The sequence below is a fragment of the Lutjanus erythropterus genome, chromosome 23 (genome assembly GCF_056507025.1).
Source record: "Lutjanus erythropterus isolate fLutEry1 chromosome 23, fLutEry1.hap2, whole genome shotgun sequence".
Taxonomy (NCBI): Eukaryota; Metazoa; Chordata; class Actinopteri; order Lutjaniformes; family Lutjanidae; genus Lutjanus; species Lutjanus erythropterus.
Window position 1 is genome coordinate 24025262 of NC_139339.1, and position 19036 is coordinate 24044297.

At 41.0% G+C, this 19036-nt stretch overlaps 1 protein-coding gene across 2 annotated transcripts in view; it reads left to right on the plus strand.

Annotated features, from left to right (window-relative positions):
• Positions 1 to 19036, plus strand: part of sorcs2 (sortilin-related VPS10 domain containing receptor 2) — a 441732-nt gene that overhangs the window by 195562 nt on the left and 227134 nt on the right. For both annotated transcript variants that reach the window (XM_084711712.1, XM_084711713.1), the window contains exon 3: positions 883 to 982. In XM_084711712.1, the coding sequence (XP_084567838.1) occupies positions 883 to 982 (100 nt within the window). The remainder of the gene's footprint in view (positions 1 to 882; positions 983 to 19036) is intronic.

Consider the following 19036-nt stretch of genomic DNA (forward strand, 5'->3'; position numbering starts at 1 on the left):
GTCCCAACTAAGTCTCAAGTCAAGACTGACAAGTCCCAAGTTAAGACTGAGAAATCTCAAATATAGTCCCAAGTCCTGAACTTTGATAGTCAAGACCTAAATAAGTCGTTATGCAACAGTTTCCAACCTCTTTAAAATATTGAAAAAGTGTTGTTTCTAACTGCCAGATGTGGGACTAAAATCATTGTTTTTCAAGTCCCAAGTAGGTCTCAAGTCTTCACACTCAAGTCCCAAGTCAAGGCTGACGAGTCCTAAGCTTTGAGTTTGAAGTACAATACAATAATTACACCATAATTCCAGTGTCATAGATTTACAAAGTTTATTAGCTGTTAAGCTAATGCTAGCTAAGCATAAGCTCACTATGTTGATATTAGCCTCGCTCCACTGTGTCATTTCAAATGTCAAATGAAACTGGAAGTTGCTGTGTCTCCGTTTGTAATTCTCAACTCACACGTTTTGCAATGCAAGTCATTTTTTGTTGACAACTTTCTAGTTTTTGTGTGCAAGCAAAATTATATTTGGTATCATTTTTTTCCAATTGGAGCTCAGCAACATAATGTTACTGTGATGGTTTCTTTCCTGGATGCTTTTGGATTGATTCAAACAAAAGGAATCTTGGCTAATTAAGTGTCAGCTTTTTGGTAATAAATAGCATTAACGTTAGTTGACTCTGGAACTCGGGGGAAATTAAGTGATGGGTGGCACACTTTTTAAATAGCATGCTTTTTAATTTGGTCTTGGGTTTTGACAAATCAAAAGGCTCAGGTCAAATTGAAGTCCACTGGTGTCCAAATAAGGTTGCAAGTCTATTTTTTATTTTGTCAAATCAAGTCTAAAGTAATTAACTGCTACTTTTTCTCGTTTTTGTCTTCCCGCATTTAGGTCTACTGATTACGGCACCACCTACACCAAACTCAACCTGATGCCTGGGACAACCATCGTGGTGACCAGCTTCTACATCTGCCCGACCAACAAGAAAAAGGTAGGAGGACGTATCCATTAATGAGCAGAACACTGTGTTTTCCATGGGCTGGCTGAAATCTACTGCAGTGCTTCTCTTCTAAAACTGACAGTTTTAGAGGAAATGAAAAGCTCTGCTCTGGCGTGTTGTTGAAAGAGTGAGCTGGAGGCCTAAATGAATATTTACACTGGCAGGCTGTGTTGGAATTATAAGACATCTAGTTAAAGATGTGTGATTTGAGAAAGTGATATAAAGACAAATGGCTGGTTAAAATTAGATAAGACACTCCAGCATTGAGGCAAAATATTCATTGATATTATGAATATTGAGTTATCAGAGTAAAAAAAATACTCTTTTAAACCACCTTAAAGAGACAATTCTCCCAAATCCACTGCACTGGCACAAAAGAATCTGCAGCAAGTAAGAAAATTTCTTTTCTTGTGTCTTGGATGAATTGACACTTTGAAATTATTAAAGCCCCTTTATGTAAGATTCAAAAATATATGATGTTGTGGTCTGAAACTGGTAGTATAAAAAACCTTTGTCAGGTAGAACTTTGCAGTGAAAACATTAACTAATACTCCTGTGTCAACTTTTTTTAACTCTCTTCAAAATCTGTGCATGGCAACTACAATACAGTTAAATAATGTATATGTAAGAATTTTAGTTTAAAACGTTCAAAAATTACCTAAAATCATTGACAGAATGTCATGTATGTATTGTGTAGTGGAGATATGAATGATAACCAGCTAGCTTTGGATTGGTTATGTAATATTGCTTTGTACCTCAAGAGGCGATAGTGAGTCACTGTAGTGTCCAGTTTCCCCTCTTTTGCCAGGCCTGGCCCCTGGCACCCTAGGACTGACCATGTCGTAATCTTCATTCAGGCCTCCAGAAGTGGGCACTAACTGATGCCCAAGCTTTCTATTGTCCCTTTCCCTTTCCTGAACCTGCTGTGTCTTTGTTGTCCCCGGACTTAGAGTCCTGGTCAGAGCCGCTGCAAATCACCTTGGTACTGTACTCCCTGTCGTCAGTCTGGCCTCGGTTGGTTGGGGAGGCTGCGTTTGGTCCAGGACTGGCTGTGCTCACTGGCAGTCCGCAGAGCCCGGTTCTGCTGACCACTTACCCAACTCTGGTTCTGGTGTCAAACCCCGCTGGTTCCCCCTGACCAGGGCCTGATAACCTCCTCCAGGTGGTCCAAAGCTCATACATCATATCACCTTTCTGGTGATATGCTGGCCCAGTTCTTACATACTTTGTGGCTCCTTTAAGGTTAGGTTAGTAAATTATGGCTAATTTATGTTTAAAATTAGGTAACTTAAAGGGGTACGATACTAATTTTGTACTGTATTTCCATAAAGTTGGGGCACTTACCAGAGATAGATTAAGAAACTGTCAGAATGGAAGCAGCACAGGCTCAGATATCCTGACATTTAACACTTAATATGAGTCATTCCCAAAAAACCTGGATTCACAGAAATAACTCTGATGATGTCACTGGTTCTCAGGCTACTTCTGAGCCACAAACATTAAACAACTGTTTTTGACAGTTGAGCAAAGTTGCTACGTTGGTATGCTGAAAAGAAACCTATATTTCCATCTTAAATGAGCAAATTTAGCAAAACACTAGCTAATTAGCAATCATTCCTTTGCAAGTTAACTAGCCTTGTTTTGCTAACATTAAATGACTTGTATGAGCCTATACTGTAAGTCGCTTTCACAGAAAAAGAGAAAGTTGACTGAGGTACCTAGTTTGATCAACTGTTATTGGAGCACAGAGCAAAAAGGGATTGGACATAGGAAAGGTCAAATGGTGGAGTGCATGTTTAAACACTTTAAGATTGTGGTTAGAAACAACAGCAAACATCAAGTGCTGGATTGCACCAGGATGCAAACATCAGCCCGCTGTATGAAAGTCCTATATGCCCATCCACCACCCAGACCTCCAGGCCCTTATTTTCTGCTTTGCTACACATAGCACACGCTACTTCCTCCTTCCTACATTGGCACTGAACCTTAGCTTTCGATGCTGCAGCCAGCCATCCAAAATGAACGAATAAATAGGGATACTGGGCTGAAAAAGACACTCTGACAGGAACACACAGGGTATCCTCCTACACCCCGTGGCTGCGACCCAGGGACACTGGGAATGAATAGGCTGAAAGCAACAAATCGAATGCACCAATTTTCCCTCGAATTGTCTCATAAAAAGACAAAACAAAAGCCATCACACATAATTTGAAAGGTGCATAATGACACATAGATTCTAAATCTAAGGGCTTTCATCATGGCAAATAATATGTAAGCAAGTGCCTCAAATGCATCCTTCCTCTGGTTGAGAATTTTTGTGTCAGCGCATGTGGTGCTTCTACATGCTGCTGATCTTGAATTGCACTTTTCCCAATATCTTGATATTTTTGCACTCTTGCACCACTCCCACACACACATTCCAGTTATCCAGTCCACAGGCGGGTTCTGAACTCCAGTGAATTTCAAAAAAGCATGCAGCTGATAAGCTGAGGCGCGAGCCAAGAGGTACAGTAGGTGACTTAAGCTGAGATACGACTGGATTGCCAACTGTGGCGGCCTGTCTAATTGGCAGGCGTTATCGCCAAGGTCCAGGGTTCTTCCAATCGATGAAGAGATAGAGGGAGATTAGATGTAGTCACTTTTCTCACTTTCTGCTCCAGTCCCCCACTCCACAAATGTCTGCGCAGGATCTGCCATCTCATCTTCTTCACACACACACACACACACACAGGACACACACGGGATAGTAGAGGCCAGACAGCGTGAGAGCATTTAATTGCATGGGAATGGAGTCATCTTAATTTCCCTGAGGGACAGACAGAGAGAGAGAAACAGATAGAAAGAGAGGGAGAGAGAGTGACTGGCGGTGAGAGTGTGTGTTGTGACAGTAGGATGTCTGGTAATATGAGCTGGGGATCAAGCTGCTGCTTAAACACACCTCCAGGCCTGGCAGGAGGGGGGTGATGGAAGCTCAGGTTAGCTGCTGCTTGCTGGAATCAGTGTGTGTGTGTCGTTGCTGTGGAGTAGGTGTGTGTTCTTGTGCGAATGGTAGTGGCTGTAGGTTGGGCTCTCACAATAACTGCAAATATGAAATATCACGGTATTGACAAGCCAACCACAAGAGTTGGCAAGTACCGCTAAGTTCATGTGTTTTCTTCTTGTTCTACACTTTGGTGTGTGTGTTAAATGAATGAATCAATGCTTCAGAAAATTTGACAACAGCCTATGGGGGCCAGTAACAGGTCAAGCTCAAAGACAGATCAATACCAGCTGTCCGTGACCTGACTTCAAACTTAGAACCTGCAAGTTTTGTCATGGTTTATGCTGTTATTTCAGAGGTTAACCCAAAGGTAGCATGTTGCAGCTAATGTGAGTACTACCATGTACTGATGGGTATAAACTTGCCATTGAATGACTTGTTTTATTCGACATCGCAGCATCCGTTATCTGTCTTCTTTTTCTACAACTGCAGTTTGGCATTACTCTTGGGCTTACTGTGTCTTATTCTGGCTGTGTTGAGCTGCTGACAGGACACCATGACACGGCTAACACAGCAACTTACAAAGTTAGCATGAAAAGTGACAAGGGAAAAGATAACGCTCCAGAAAAACATTTATGCATCTGGACTAGTCTGACAAGTTGTGTCATTCATAAATATGTGTTTGTGTGTGGACACTGGATTCCTTTTTGTTGCTATTAGCTGTTAGTTTTGGTTAGCCTGCTGTTAATATGGCTACTATATCTTAGCTGCTAGCTTTTGTCAGTCTGCCCTTAGTGTGGCTATTACATATTAGTTGCAAACTGTGGTTATCTCACTGTTAGTGTGGCTATTATATGTTAGTTGCTAGATTTAGTTAGCCAGCTGTTAGTGTGGCAATTATATCTTACAGTAAGTGCCAGCTGTGGTTTGTCTGCTGTTATTTTGCTATTATATGTTATATGTTTTAGCTTTGGTTAGACTGCAGTTAGTTAACTACTATGTAAGTTGATAGCTATGGTTAGCTCACTGTTAGGGAGGCTATTATACATTAGTTGCTAGATTTAGTTAGCCCGCTGTTAGTGTGGCTATTATATCTTAGATGCTAGCTGTGGTTAGTCTGCTGTAATTGTTACTATCATATATTAGCTGCTAGCTTTGGTTAGCCTGCTCTTATGGTGGCTATTACATGTTAGTTGCTAGCTTTGTTTAGCCTGCTGTTAGTTGGGTATTACATTTTAGTTGCTAGCTTTGGTTAGTGTGCTGTTAGTATGGCTAATATATGTTAGCTGCTAGCTTTGGTTAGCCTGCTGTTAGTGTGGCTATTACGTGTTTGTTGCTAGCTGTGGTTAGCCCACTGTTAATGTGGCTATATGTTAAATGCTAGCTTTTGTTAGCCTGCAGTGTGTGTGGCTATTATGTGTTTGTTGCTAGCTGTGGTTCGCTTGCTGCTCGTGTGGCTATAATATGTTAGTTGCTAGTTTTGCTTAGCCTGTTAGTGTGGCTATTATATATTAGTTGCTAACTGTGGTTAGCCTGCTATTAGTGTGGCTAATATTGGATATTGAAAATATAATCATGGAAAAGAAAGCCAGAAACGCACAATGCCACAGCTAATGTTTTGTAATTATTTTTTTGTGTCATTATCCGAGAGGTGTGTGTAAACAGCAGTCACATTTTATTTTTGTTTTGTCAACTGATTACTTCATGTTTACACCAACACACACATGTCCAGTGTCCATGAATGATGACGTGACATGCATTTTCAGGCATGTTAGTATGGACGAAGATTATGTATGAAATGGTGCCAAAACACCCGTCTGGACGGAGATGAATGTAATAATGTGGATGTAGCCTGTGTGTGTTGTTTCTGTAGAGTAGTCTAGGTGTGTATTCTTATACGAAAGGCAGTGGATGTAGGCTGTTTGTGTGGACTTTGTGTGCAGAGTTGATCATCAAACACTTTGATCCTTCTAACTAAATATCAGTATGCAGCCATGTGTTTACTTCCTTCTTTTCAGCTTCCAAATTATGAGCAATCACGTCCGTTAGAGGCCCCCACACACATACAAACACACATACGTGAGCGCACTATGATCAATACTGCTAATCACATCAGAAAACAGCAAACGGGTGGGGTCTGTAAGCTCTGTGAGGGGATTACACACAGTGTGAAGGGATCACACGGAAAAGGTGTGAGGGGCCGCGGGTAATCAATAGGACTTGAGGCAATTAGAGAGAGGTGAGTCTTCAGACGGAGACAATGTCACCCTCTCTTTCTCTCTCGCCATCGCTTCATTGAGAGCTCCATTAAAGATCCGCTCAAGACCCCTTTGCAGGAGAGGGCTCCCGAGGACCCTTGACACACTTCAACGCCAATGGAGTTGTAAATAAACTTTGAGACCGGAGGCTCAGCATGCTCTCCCTCAGCAATTTTCTTTAACAGTCGTCTCTAGAGGCCTGTCAGCTGGGCAAGTGTTTGCACAAGTCCTTTTTTTGTTGTTGAGTGCTGAGTGTGTGGTCTCAGTGAAGGTCTGAGTATATGTTAAAAGTGATTTTAGACCAAAAAGCTTCCTTTCTAATGGTACTTACCTGCTTGATCTTTGACAGACATCATAGAAATAAGGCCAGGCTTCTGTTAGTTTGGCTACATGTCCACAAAAGAAGTCCTATAATATATCTTTCACACATTTGTACTGGATCATCAATGTCAAACCAGACCCGGAGCTTTTTGCACTGAAGGGACTGAAAGAGACTGTCCTCGCAAGAAAAGTGACAGAATCAGTCAAGTCATGAGAAGATCAGGACAGATTGACAGGTCAACAAAATGAAGGAACTGTAGAATTTCCAAGTGACTGTCAACATTTTCAACATGCAGTTTCCTAACCTTAACAAAGTACCAATTTTACCCAGACTACACTATTTTCCAACCTTAATTAAGCACTTTTTTTTAACCCAATCCTCAGTGCTCCTTCACATTCAAAGGAAACAGCTGATGTGGTTTGGCCATCTGATTAGGATGCCTCATTAGGTGTGTTCGGGCAAATCCAACTAGGGGTGGACACAGAAAACAGATTACCGGGAATGCTTCGGAATTCCATACGAAGAGCTGGAAAGCATTTCTGGGGAGAGGGATGTCCGGAATACCCTGCTTAGCCCACTGCCACCACAACCCAACCCCGGATTAAGTGGAAGAAAATGCATGGATGAACAACCCTGCCATAAACCTAACTGAAGTTTAAGCACAGCGTTGTCACTTCATAAAAAAAGTTTTGCTAGGCAGGTGCATGTTTTGTACTCCTACCCAATCCAACCAGAGGTATGCGTACCTCAAACTTCACCAAAATATACTAGAAACAAGTCAGACATCATAAGTCAGACACTTTTTGTATTAATATCTCTATTGTGAAAAGGTTATCCATCCATCCATCCAGCTATATCCAACCATTAATCCTTCTGAGGGTCACTCAAGATGACGTTGGCTGAGACAGAGGGTAGACACTGGACAGAAAATTTGTCCTAACAATATTCAGATTTGTATTATTATTGTGTTAATTTATATTCAGTCTAAAATTGATTTAAAACAACACATTTGGGACAGCCAGGAGTTGGTGAAGGGGGAGCTAATCTTACTGGATTGTGTGGATATGTTGGACAAAGAAAGTTGGGAACATCTGATATAAAGTGTCGGCGTCTTTGGACTACAGGGACTTCTTCATAGTAAAGGTTCTCATTATTTGTCAGCCACAGTCTCAACAGTGGAGTTTCACAGTATTGTGCAGAACATCAAATTTTGGGTGTTCATGGCATTCCTGCCTCCTGCTCTCTCTCTCTTTCTTTGTCTTGACCTCCTCTTGATGTTCTGCATGAATCAATAAGTCAAACAATATCTTTGAACTGAAGTGGACAAAATAATTCAAAGCAGGGATCCAGTGATTAGTAATTAAAAACTTGAGTCTACAAGTTTGCATGAAGAAATGGATGCTTTCTGGTGTTATTTGGCATTGTTGTACCTTCTGAAAGAGATAGTTCTTCCTGTTATGACTTGTACCTCTTTGTAGCAGAACAACTGGCAGCATCTAGCAAAGCATCATAGAAAACAAGTGCCGAAATATGTTTGTATAGAATTATTTCAGGTATTGAAGCTATTAGAACACATTGAAACAATTCTGTGGATTTCCTCCAGTGTTTTTCAAAGACATTTCTTGGCCCATTAACGGCTTATCCAAATCTGATCCTGTTTTCAATGCTATTTTTAAAAACATGCACTCTGAAGAAACCTCCTGAACGTAGCATCGCTGCAACACCACTCATCTGGGGCTTATAACATCTCTACCTCAGCAATTCTCTAAGCAGCAGGGCATCACCTGGAAAAGTGCCTTCAAGCTCAGAGGGCATCAAAGGCAAAATAACCTCTCAAGCTGGCACCCCCAATTATGTCCTCGGCCACTAGTCAGCATGGCATCTCCTCAGGGAGTGTCGCTCCTGATTCCCCGCCTGATGTCAGACTGAAGAGTCAATTTTGATGAACGGGGAAGTGTTTTCTGCACTATAAAAAGGGTTCAAGTGGACTGTTTTAATTTGATAGTGCTTGCAAGAGTGAGGAATGTTTTTAAATGAAATTAGAGCCTTTCCAGTGTCTGGACCGGTCTTTCCTACATAGCTCTTTGAACTCTGCATAATTTATTAAACTCTGGTAAAATATTGTTATTATGAATTTGAGTATGTAATAAAATGTGAGCAGCCACAATTCAGTAATCCAAGGTGATTGTGGAACATTAGCATTCAACTGTGGCGCTTTATGTGATGTAGCCACAAATCGCAATCAGCCACAGAAAGATCAGGATGTTATGTTGTCCTTATTTATTGAAGCACACCAGTCATGTGCACTTGCATTTACTGAGACCTTAAGACAAATCGGAAAGGACAGAGAGGGTGGTAGAAACAAGGAACAAGCAAAGTTCCAGTCCCTAGCCAGGAGGGACTGTAAAGTTAAAAAGTGAAATATCACAAAATTCACTCAATAAGTACAGCACTAACAGCACCGATAAAATTGCTGTAGGCAGAGAGATACATCAACTAAAGTGATAGAATCTGTCTGGAGGATGGGAGAGTTTAAACATTCTTTTATACATAGAGTGAAGGGGTCAAACGTAGAGATAACGAAGTGGCTTAGAGCATCTGCCTTCGCCTTAACTGCCTCTTTTAGTGCCCTTATGCAAATACTTCAAATCTTTATCTGCCTTTGAAGTTTTGAGAAAACGGATAAGTTACAAGATCAGCAAGGAGGGTCTTAGAATAGGATGCAGAATAATAAGTAAAGACTGTTTTATACTGTAGAAGTTTCTCATATACTCCCCCAGTCTCAGAGGTTGTGGTTTTAATAGCTTCATTAATTCCATCTCACAGCAAACAGAGGAAGTATACTGTATGGATAAGTGGGCCAAGACAAGACTTGTCAGGGATCCTTCACCCTCGATATGCAGTCATCACAATTTCAAAGTGTTAGTTCTGGTTTCTTTGGGTGTTTTTTAAAGGTGCCATGTATTTGTCCTGATGACCCATTATTGCAAAACCCCAATAGACTGAAAAATGGCCCATTGGACCAAACAGCCTATTTGTCTGACAGCCCGTTATCACCAAAACAAACACTTGTTGCTCTGAAAATGTGTACGGTCTCCTAGCATTTGTTCTAATTTTTAAAGACCTTACACCAATTGAGATTTCAAGCGATTTTACTGTTATAGACTAATTTCCAGTATCACAATAAATCAGTTTTTCCTCAATTGCTGTGTGCCCTCATTGGATTTAAGACTAACCTAACCCTACCACTTAAATTTGTATTTGTGGAGCAATAGGCTTTTGGTTCAGTGGAACAGTTTTCACATTTTGGGTTTTTTAGAACAGTGGGCCATCGGAAGTAAGAGTGCTGGTGTCTTTGGGTGTTTTTGAGGTCCCGTGTAGTAGCTGATGGCCCATTAACCCAACCCCCAACAGTCCAAAAAATGCCCCACTGGACTGGGCCCATTTGTACATCAGCCCATTATACAAAAATACATGGTCTCTCTGCAGCTATTAGTTCAATGCCTACTAGTCCTGTCCATGGTGATAAACTGGCAGGTGTTTTGCCCTTCATAGGATCATTCTGGCCTTACACCAAATGACATTTCAAGTGATTTTATTGTCACAGATGAATTTTAAATGTTGGAAAATAATCAGAAGAGTATTACTTCAATTGCTGCGTACCCCATCTCCCGAATTGTTGGGGTTAACCCTCAACTAACCCTACCCCTACAGTGAGCTTTTTTGGAGCAGTGGGCTTTTGGAGCAATAGTTGGACAGAACAAAAATGGGCTTTCAGACAAATGGGCTTTTGGACGAGTGCTGGTTTCTTTAGGTCGCTCTGAGGTGCCATGAAGTTGTTCCGATGGATTAGACCAAAAAGTGTTTTTTTCCAGGATTATGGGCCGCTGGACAAATGGGCTTTCCAATGGGCCATTTTTCAGGCAGTCCCCAGTTTCAAACCTACAGTGGTTGTTTAGAGCCCCCACCCTTTGGAATTTTCCACGTATGTATGTTTTGTTGAAAATTAAGAGCCAAGACCTTGTTGAAAGAAACGCTTGATGATGTGTCACCAAACCATTGTGCATGATTGTTTAAATTTTCTGTGATTAATGGATTAAGTTAAAATTCAACTCGTACAGCAATAACTATTTCAATGCAACCTCAATGCAGTTACTATGCAAAATGGAACCCAACCAATGCTGCAAAGTAATGCCTCCTTGGACTGCGGCAACAACAAATTGACAATAGTTTTGAAAATGCCTTCAGTCGCCTACTGAGATGGAAAAGAAGAAAGGCAGAAAAAAACAAAGCCGAAAAGAACAAAGTGAAGGGAAAAGATGAGTAAACACAGACATGAGTTAAAAGGTTTCAAAAAGAAGAACAATGGGAAAAAAGAGTAATAGACTGAATGATACTGCAGATTTGCTGTCAGCTTCTCAGTGATTGGCAGTTCAAAGAGCTTCAAAGAGAAAAGCTAGATATTCAGATGTGGTCACATTATGTTCCGATGATATCCCTATGATGAAGAGCAATTTTTTGTAATTTCACATGGACTATCCTATTCTTTAATGTGATTGACAGTGAAATAGCTGTCGGCTTGTGACTGTCAACTGTGTCCCCTGCTTTCCATAAGAAAAAAAAAACTATAATGGTAACCGGATGATTTTTTCTGAAGCAAATTTGCCTCCTTTGTCCAGTGTTATCATAGAGGAGAGGGCCTTGAAAGTAATTATGAACAAAATGACGGTAAAAGCTATTCAACAGTAACAGAAGCCACTCTGCTAATGGAAAATGACCTAAAGTAGTAGATGGTGGATGAATTAGTCAGTAGGAGATTTTTTATGCATTCTACCTGTATTTATTAAGTTTTATGACATGGAAGGATACTCAAAAGAACTTTTAATTTAGCTCATGCACATTAATACCTCTATCCTTAAATTTATTAGATTAGATTAACCTTTAGCATTTATTGTCACCCTTTAGGAAAACATTTGTCTTCAACATTCAAGGTGACACAGCAGCACATGTATACAATCAAGCCACGGGTGTAACGCGTTACTGTAATAACATTACTTTTTTCAGTAACTAGTAGTGTAAGGCATTACTCGTCTGAAAATGGTGATATTATTACAGTTTTCCCGAGCTAGTTACTTGCGTTACATTTGCCAGTAGCACCATCACACACAACGCACACAACACAGAGAACAGAAGGGAAGGGGAGGGGTGCGTGAATGGAACAGTGATTGGGCTGGGTTTGGCACGAGGTATCATTTACCATCACCGATTGGTCGACACCCAGCAGCCGGCAGCAGAGCGGCACCCGCAAAGACAGATGGGAAAAAATGGAAGCGTCAACACCGGCAAGCTCTTTTTCAGAGGAATGTTCCCAGCAGCAGAAAGCCAGTTTCGACGGGTGGAGATTCAGTCATTATTTTGAATATGTTCAACGGAAGGAAAATAACTTGATGGTGAAGTGCACACTCTGCCCGGGGAGAAAGCTGCTCTCCACTGCTTGTAACTCTACCTCCAATTTGAAGAAGCACCTGGAGCGACAGCACAGACACCTAGATCCATAAACACACAAAGTCCTTTGGGTGTTGCTTTGGATTCAGTTGGAACCAATTCCGTTTCATCTGGTTTGAACTCAGTCAATCAATCCTATACCACTTTTGCACAAATGCATGCAGCTTGTGTAAAGCTTGTGGCATTGTGTAAAGCAATACCATCTTACAAAACAGCTAACTATAGGATGTAACCCAGTTGACAGACATGACCATAGATAGAGGACGATTCTGCAAAACTCCAGACTATATTCAATGTCAATGTTTTTTTTGTTTGTTTGTTGTTGTTTTTTTTTGGTCAGTGTATGCTTTTGTAAAAACTATTTTAAAACTTTTGTGTATGGTAATTAAGAGCTTTTCACACTGCACTTAGCCCAGGGCTAAAAGCATTCTTACAACCTTCTTAGCCCCAGGCTAAGGGAGTCGTTTGCTCTTTGGTATGTACACTCTCCCACTGGCATAATTTTGTCATATTTCAAAGTGGTCTAACCCCAACTATAGCCTAAGGCTTGCTGGCCCCACTCCACAACAAGGTTAGCCCTGAGTTTGCAAGGTTAGCCTCAAAATATTGACTAAACATTGGTCTGAAAGGTGCCATTATAAAACAGGGCTAAAGACTGTAAACGAGGCACACTTGGTTGTGGTTAATGAAAGACTGTGGTTGCAGTTAATGAAAAACATTAAATCGAAACTCCACGATTTTACATATGTGTTGGGGAGTTCTACCGCAAGTATCTAAAGCTGTTGAGGCTCCATTAGCTAATACTAAAATAAGCCCCCAGATTGCTCACCCAACTGTTGGTAGTCGTTTTCTGTTGTAGATAATAGGCGCCAGGGTTTGACAAGGCAGAAGAATGTATTCAATAAAAATGTCTCTAGCTCTGCTGCATCAGTTTTGATCCTTTAAAAAAAACATTATCAGTCCAGCATTCTTACAGGAGTGCAAAGCTAATAAAGTATTCTATTAACTCTGTGAGAAGACACAATGTGCTTCTAGAAAGTCAAATTGCTACACACCCATCCACCACACTGAAGCTGGTATTATACATTTTGCATCCACAAGTGTGTCAGGGTTGTAAATGTTGTCATCAGAGGCTACATAGGAGCTGTGTGGCCATCTGTGTATCCTCTATCTGTTGTGAAGATGCAGACTTGTCCATGTGGCCATTGCACTGATCCTGCAGACACTAATCTACTGTGCATCTACTGTGCAACCAAAGAGTAAACTGGACATTCATTGTATTGATAACTGTCCAAATTCATGTCCATTTCTTTACGAATTGGCACTGAACCATGGTATTGTGCGTTAATTGTGAGGTGTAAAATTGTGTAATGTGGACATAATTCATATGGATGATGGGATGCCAGGATTCTATGCACTGTATCTGAATGTAACCAACAAAATCGTGACAGAACCCTAGCTAACTGACTGGCTAACTATGCCTTAAATCTCAATGCAGCCAAACTTTGGCTGTATAAACCTAGTGGAAGATCAGACCAGTGTACAATGCTATGACTCATGTAGCTGCTTAAGAGATGATACTGTACAGTGTCACACTTGCGTGTTTAGTGTGAAAGCAGTATCACGCAGATATGTCAATGTCATCATTGGACAATTCATTTAGTGTGAGCTGTCACTTGCCATTTTTTTCAAACAAAGCTTTCAAAAAGTCCTCTTCCATTTTGAAGTATTTTTCCATTCATGCCGCTCTTCCCATTTCAGGGCCATTTCGGAGATGCTGACACTTAAAATATGACAGGCATGGTGTATCCACCCTTTTCTGTGTGATTAATCATCAATAATTCAGTAGGTTTACAGACATGCTTTGGTGGAGCACTTTGCTCTCACCCTCTGAGGGTTTAACCAAGTGTTTACCCATCCTCTTTTGGAGAAACTGGCAGTGTGAAAACACTTGGAAATGGAAAGTTAAGCTACTCTCTTGTGTATATGGCTCCCATACTAATGTCGCTGACGAGCAGAGTTGAGCTGCAGGGCATCAACAAAAATTGCAGGTTTTCCATCTTCTTGATACAAAAATAAAGACATGCAAAGTGACCTTTCGACACAGCTTGACACGGAAAAGCATGTGTTCCAGGGCTGAAAGCTGCTCCAGCTAAACCACAACACAGCCACATGAGAGCCTGCCATTCCCCCGTTGTTTCACCTCCTCCTCCCTCTATCCCTGCAGCCATGTCATTTGTACCGTAGAGAAGCAGTCTTTCCTTTATCCTCTGCCCAGACACTGATCTGGGACCTGTGCACAGGCTGATAAGGAGACCGGAGCGTATGGTGCAACCATGAACTGAGGACAGTCGGAGGCGAGGTTAGACCAGAGAAGCTAGCGCTAATACTTCCTGGAGGGTTATCGACTTTTGGTTCCACTACAGAGGTTCGGTCCACCCACGCAGTCATATGGAAACACTGTTCTACTTCTGAGTCTGCACGCTTCATTTGAAGCATCAGGAAGGCAGGTGCTAGGGCATGACGCTCAGTCAGAGAGGCAGGAAGCAACTGATTTGGAATAAGAAAGAATAGTTTACAACATACAGTCACAGAGAAAGGTTCAGTTGTGGACTCAAAAACATGTAAGAATACACAATGCCACAACTCATACAGTTTCTCTAGGAGTTGTCTTTCTTTCAATCAGAAAATCAGACACAGTGTGAGGCAGACATAATGGATATAAGGCAGCAGACATATGATACACCAGATGTTGTGCACTAGTAGTTCAATCTCACTGACTGAGACTGAACTATGAAGATGTATTAGCTATAGGAGAAAACACCTGATAACGAACCTGAAATTCAAAAGGAAATTGCATTGTATTATTTTTCACATACTGTATCGTAAAACAGGATGTAGGGAAGGTGTACCCTGGCACACGGTGACGGATTGGCCATCTTGAAATTGGGCAAATGCTAGAAGGGTCGCCTGACTATGGGCTGATTGGGCACCTCAGAATAGGTCAACTTCAGCTTCAACTTTAAACTTGCTGACATGTTATGGTTGAGCTGCACAGAAGAGAAAAACACATACATGCTGCTGCCTATTGTCAAGACACTGTTAGCTTAATTACCTACATATATAGCCAACCTTTTTTCCTATCATACCAGCACTAGATCCACAAGCCAGATTCTTTTAAATGTCCCCACTTTGGTGCACTTTGAACTTTGTAACACTGCTTTTTGTTTTTAGGCATGGACTGAGTTGCGAATTACCATTTCTTTAGATGCGATCCCATCTTTGAAAACCTTGAAAGGTCTTTTACAAACTGTCCTGAAGGAAACATGTTGGCATTTAACATAATCTTTGACCTCTGGTGAAATGTGATATGGATAAAGCTGGTATAGTCTATATGTGTTACTATTTTTCTTATATGATTTTGCATGTCCTGCCTTGAGCAGGAGTCCCTGGAAGAAGAGATCTAGCAGGAAGTGAGACAGAGGTCCTTAGGGTATAGCTACCCTGTTTTATGCCTGATTCAATCAATTTATTAATTTTTTTTTCTGACAGAGTTGACAGAAGTTGGGTCACAACTTTAAAGGGACAACATTAACATAAAAAATAAAGAAGTAAAGAACAGTAAAGATAAATAAATCAGCCTAACACTTGATTGGTAATGAAGGTGACAGGGTACATACACCAGATAATTGAAGGATGGGGGTCAGTTGGGGCCTTTTTGCCTCAGGGTCACCCAACATGGTTGATCTGGCCTTGTTGCTGTCTTTACATTGACAAGACATTGCCCTTGACAATGCTGATCGTGGCTTCAAGAGTCCACTGTCACAACGCCTTCTCCTCTGTCCACTCTGTCTCTGACAAAGCACATTCCATCCACAGTGTTCCTGCCACAGGTCCCCACAGAGCATGATAAATCATATTGGCACAGTCTATTCAGATTATAGCATAACATTAGCTGTGATCATCTTTGACCTCGCATTGATTGCAGCTATTGACCCATATGCTCCGTCCAGCTGGGCTCTTGTGTTTGTCCTCCTGTGCCACGGCAGAGGCCCACAGGGACCGACGCTGCTGCTCTCAGCCCTTCACAGACCCGGGCCCTAAATGGATTGACCTGACCTGGATCCACCAATTCGAATCAATAGGCAGCAAGCCAGAGCCATTGACTCGCACTGCTATCTGCTGTCTCAGCCCGCAGGGAGACCGCGGCACCGAACTATCCGTCATGCAGCTTTTGAAAGATGTAAATGCTGCCCTGCGCTTGTGTCTGAATTTTAGAGCCGTATGTGTTTGCTTCAGTCTGGAGTTTAATGGGGCTTGGTTAATATTTCAACGCAGCAGAAGCAGACCGAAGAGAATATAAGAGCCGAGGAGACATCAGTCTGCAAAAGACAAAACTGGAGGAGGAGAGGATGAAATCAATGTTTTTCAGCTTTTTATGTGTCACATAATGCGTCATGAAATTTATAAATTAATGTGACATTAAAGATAATTTGAATCAGCATTTGTATGCCGTGCAGAGGCAGCCACTGCCAGAGAAAAGACACATCAGCTTTGACGTGGTGCTTTAACTGGCCTAGTTGTTTAAACGTGGGGTGTCTAAAAATAAATATGACTCCCTAATCCCTTTATAATGTCCCTTACTGATTAAAGCGAGCCAAGTTTAGCTCCACAAGATTCAATTTTTGATGCCTTCCAGTAGGTGTACGTTCAGAGGACTGTCACACAGGCAAAACACATCAGCCCATATTGGAATTTTGATATAGGTGCATCATACTGTAGGCGCATGTACATGAGCGCACAGTTATAGTTAAAAGTAGGGGTGCAAGACTACAATGACAGAAAAAATTTCATTAACACCTGACAGTGCCTTTTCTGGCTTATAGAGCCTCCAATCATAACCAATAAAGCTGCTCTTTCACTATAATGCACAGTTCATATTGTGCTCCTATATATTCATAAGTATCAGTTCATTGTTCTCTGTACCTTTAAGCAGTTTGACCATTTACTTCATACTGCTGTTAGAAATTAACAGTACAATAAGCTGGTAATTAGCCTGATAAGCCACCATCTGTAATCAATACACACACTATTATACCATTAATCAAACCAATAACTAACAGCAGTCAACGTCAGACAACCTTATCATCTTGTAGCAGTTACCTAATGTTTCTGTAGTCATGACAAAATGTTAAAAAACATTAGCAGCTTGAATTAAACTAAACCTCCCTGTGCTCTCTGGGGGAAATATTGCACCAAACTAACTTCATTAAAAAAAACACACAGAAACACAAAATAAAAGGCATCTCAGTTTTCAGGAAAATATCTCAATGCCTTCATGAGTTATTGCAAATTTTAAAAGAAAAGCTATTTCATTAAAAATTGATTCTCTCATAAAATCAAAACAGATTGATATATCAAAATTCCTTTCATAACTTTAGACCGCCAAAGTCTGCACTCATTTTCACATTGATTGGCCCAATAGTCTGGGAGGAGTTAACAAAAAAATAGTTTTGTTTTGGTTGTTCTGAGAAAATTGAGAAAAAGTCATAAAAGTTGACACTGTAAAAGCAGAGGACCAATTGAGAAAAGGTTTTAAGTCTATGTTTTTAAGATAACTGTGAAAATATAAACGTGTTTGGTAGAGCCCCACCTTGAGGCCAATGAGTGACCTTTTCTTTTGCCTGAGTAGTGGGTGATACCATGGTTTTTCATCTTGCAGTTTTTGCTGTATGAATGCTTTTAGCACAGAAAAATAATAAAGAAAGAAAGCAAGCAACACTGCTCAGACCCCTAATTATACCAGTCCATTGCACTGTCCACTTTACCTGGAAGTGGATGTAATGCTACATTGACATGCTTCTTGCATAGTGTCATTCCCTCTTTGTGAAGTCCTTCCTCTGAATTTGTTGTGTTCATGAGCTTTCAAGTTGTAATGTGGACAGAACATGGACACTACAAAGAGTACATTAGGCTTGTTGTACTTGCTATAGCATGTGAGTAATGGGTTCACTGAGACTAGCACCCAAGTGAAAATTCATGTTACTATTCAAGTACCAAAATTTTCCTTCCAAGTTGTTGTTCCTTGTAGGGTTGTTCATGTGAATTTTCACAGTGGGGAACTAATTTTCGCAATTATTCCGACACCGCATGAATGCAGAATTAATTTCCAAACAATGCATCCAGGTACAGATCACGTTTGTCAAGTTTAGTTCTTGGATCAGTCTTTTTTTCTCCATGTTTTCTCTCTTTTTCCTACCCGTCACTCTGTTTCTTGACATTCTGTCCCTACCCTCACCTCTTGCAACTGTTTTTCTCCTCTTCTAATTCCCACCTGTCTTTTCCTTTCATATTTAATATGGTGAAATCTTTCTTTTCTACCATCTTTTTTCCCCCCTCTTTATCATTATTATAGTCTTTGTCCTTTTCTATTTCCTTTGTTTCCTTTCTTGTCATGTCCTGTCTCTCTTGACTCCCCAGCCATTTTATCCTCTATTTTTCTCTCATATATAGTGACTTCTATCCTGCAATGGCACCATCATAAATATTAACACCACAATAGCTGCTATTTATATTGCAATTGCCCTCCATCCTCTTTGCTCTCCCTCTCTATTTTCTTTCCCATCCTTTTTTCTCCCTCTTCACCCCCACCCCTCCTTCCTCCTCCTCCCTAACTGTGGATGAGAGACCATGAGCCAGACGCTGGAAATTGATTGACCACGATCATGCATGTGTGTGTGTGTGTGTGTGTGTGTGTGTGTGTGTGTGTGCGTGAGGAATAAAAGAGTCTGTAGACAAATGAGGAGGAAGAGGCAAGAGGAAGGAGCAATGGATGAATTATGCTGGAGGCGGAAGAGGGGTGACTGTTAGAACCCTGCGGCCTCTGCTGAATTTGAGTGTGTGTGTGTGTGTGTGTGTGTGTGTGTGTGTGTGTGTGTGTGTGTGTGAGAGAGAGAGAGAGAGAGAGAGTGTGTGTGCTA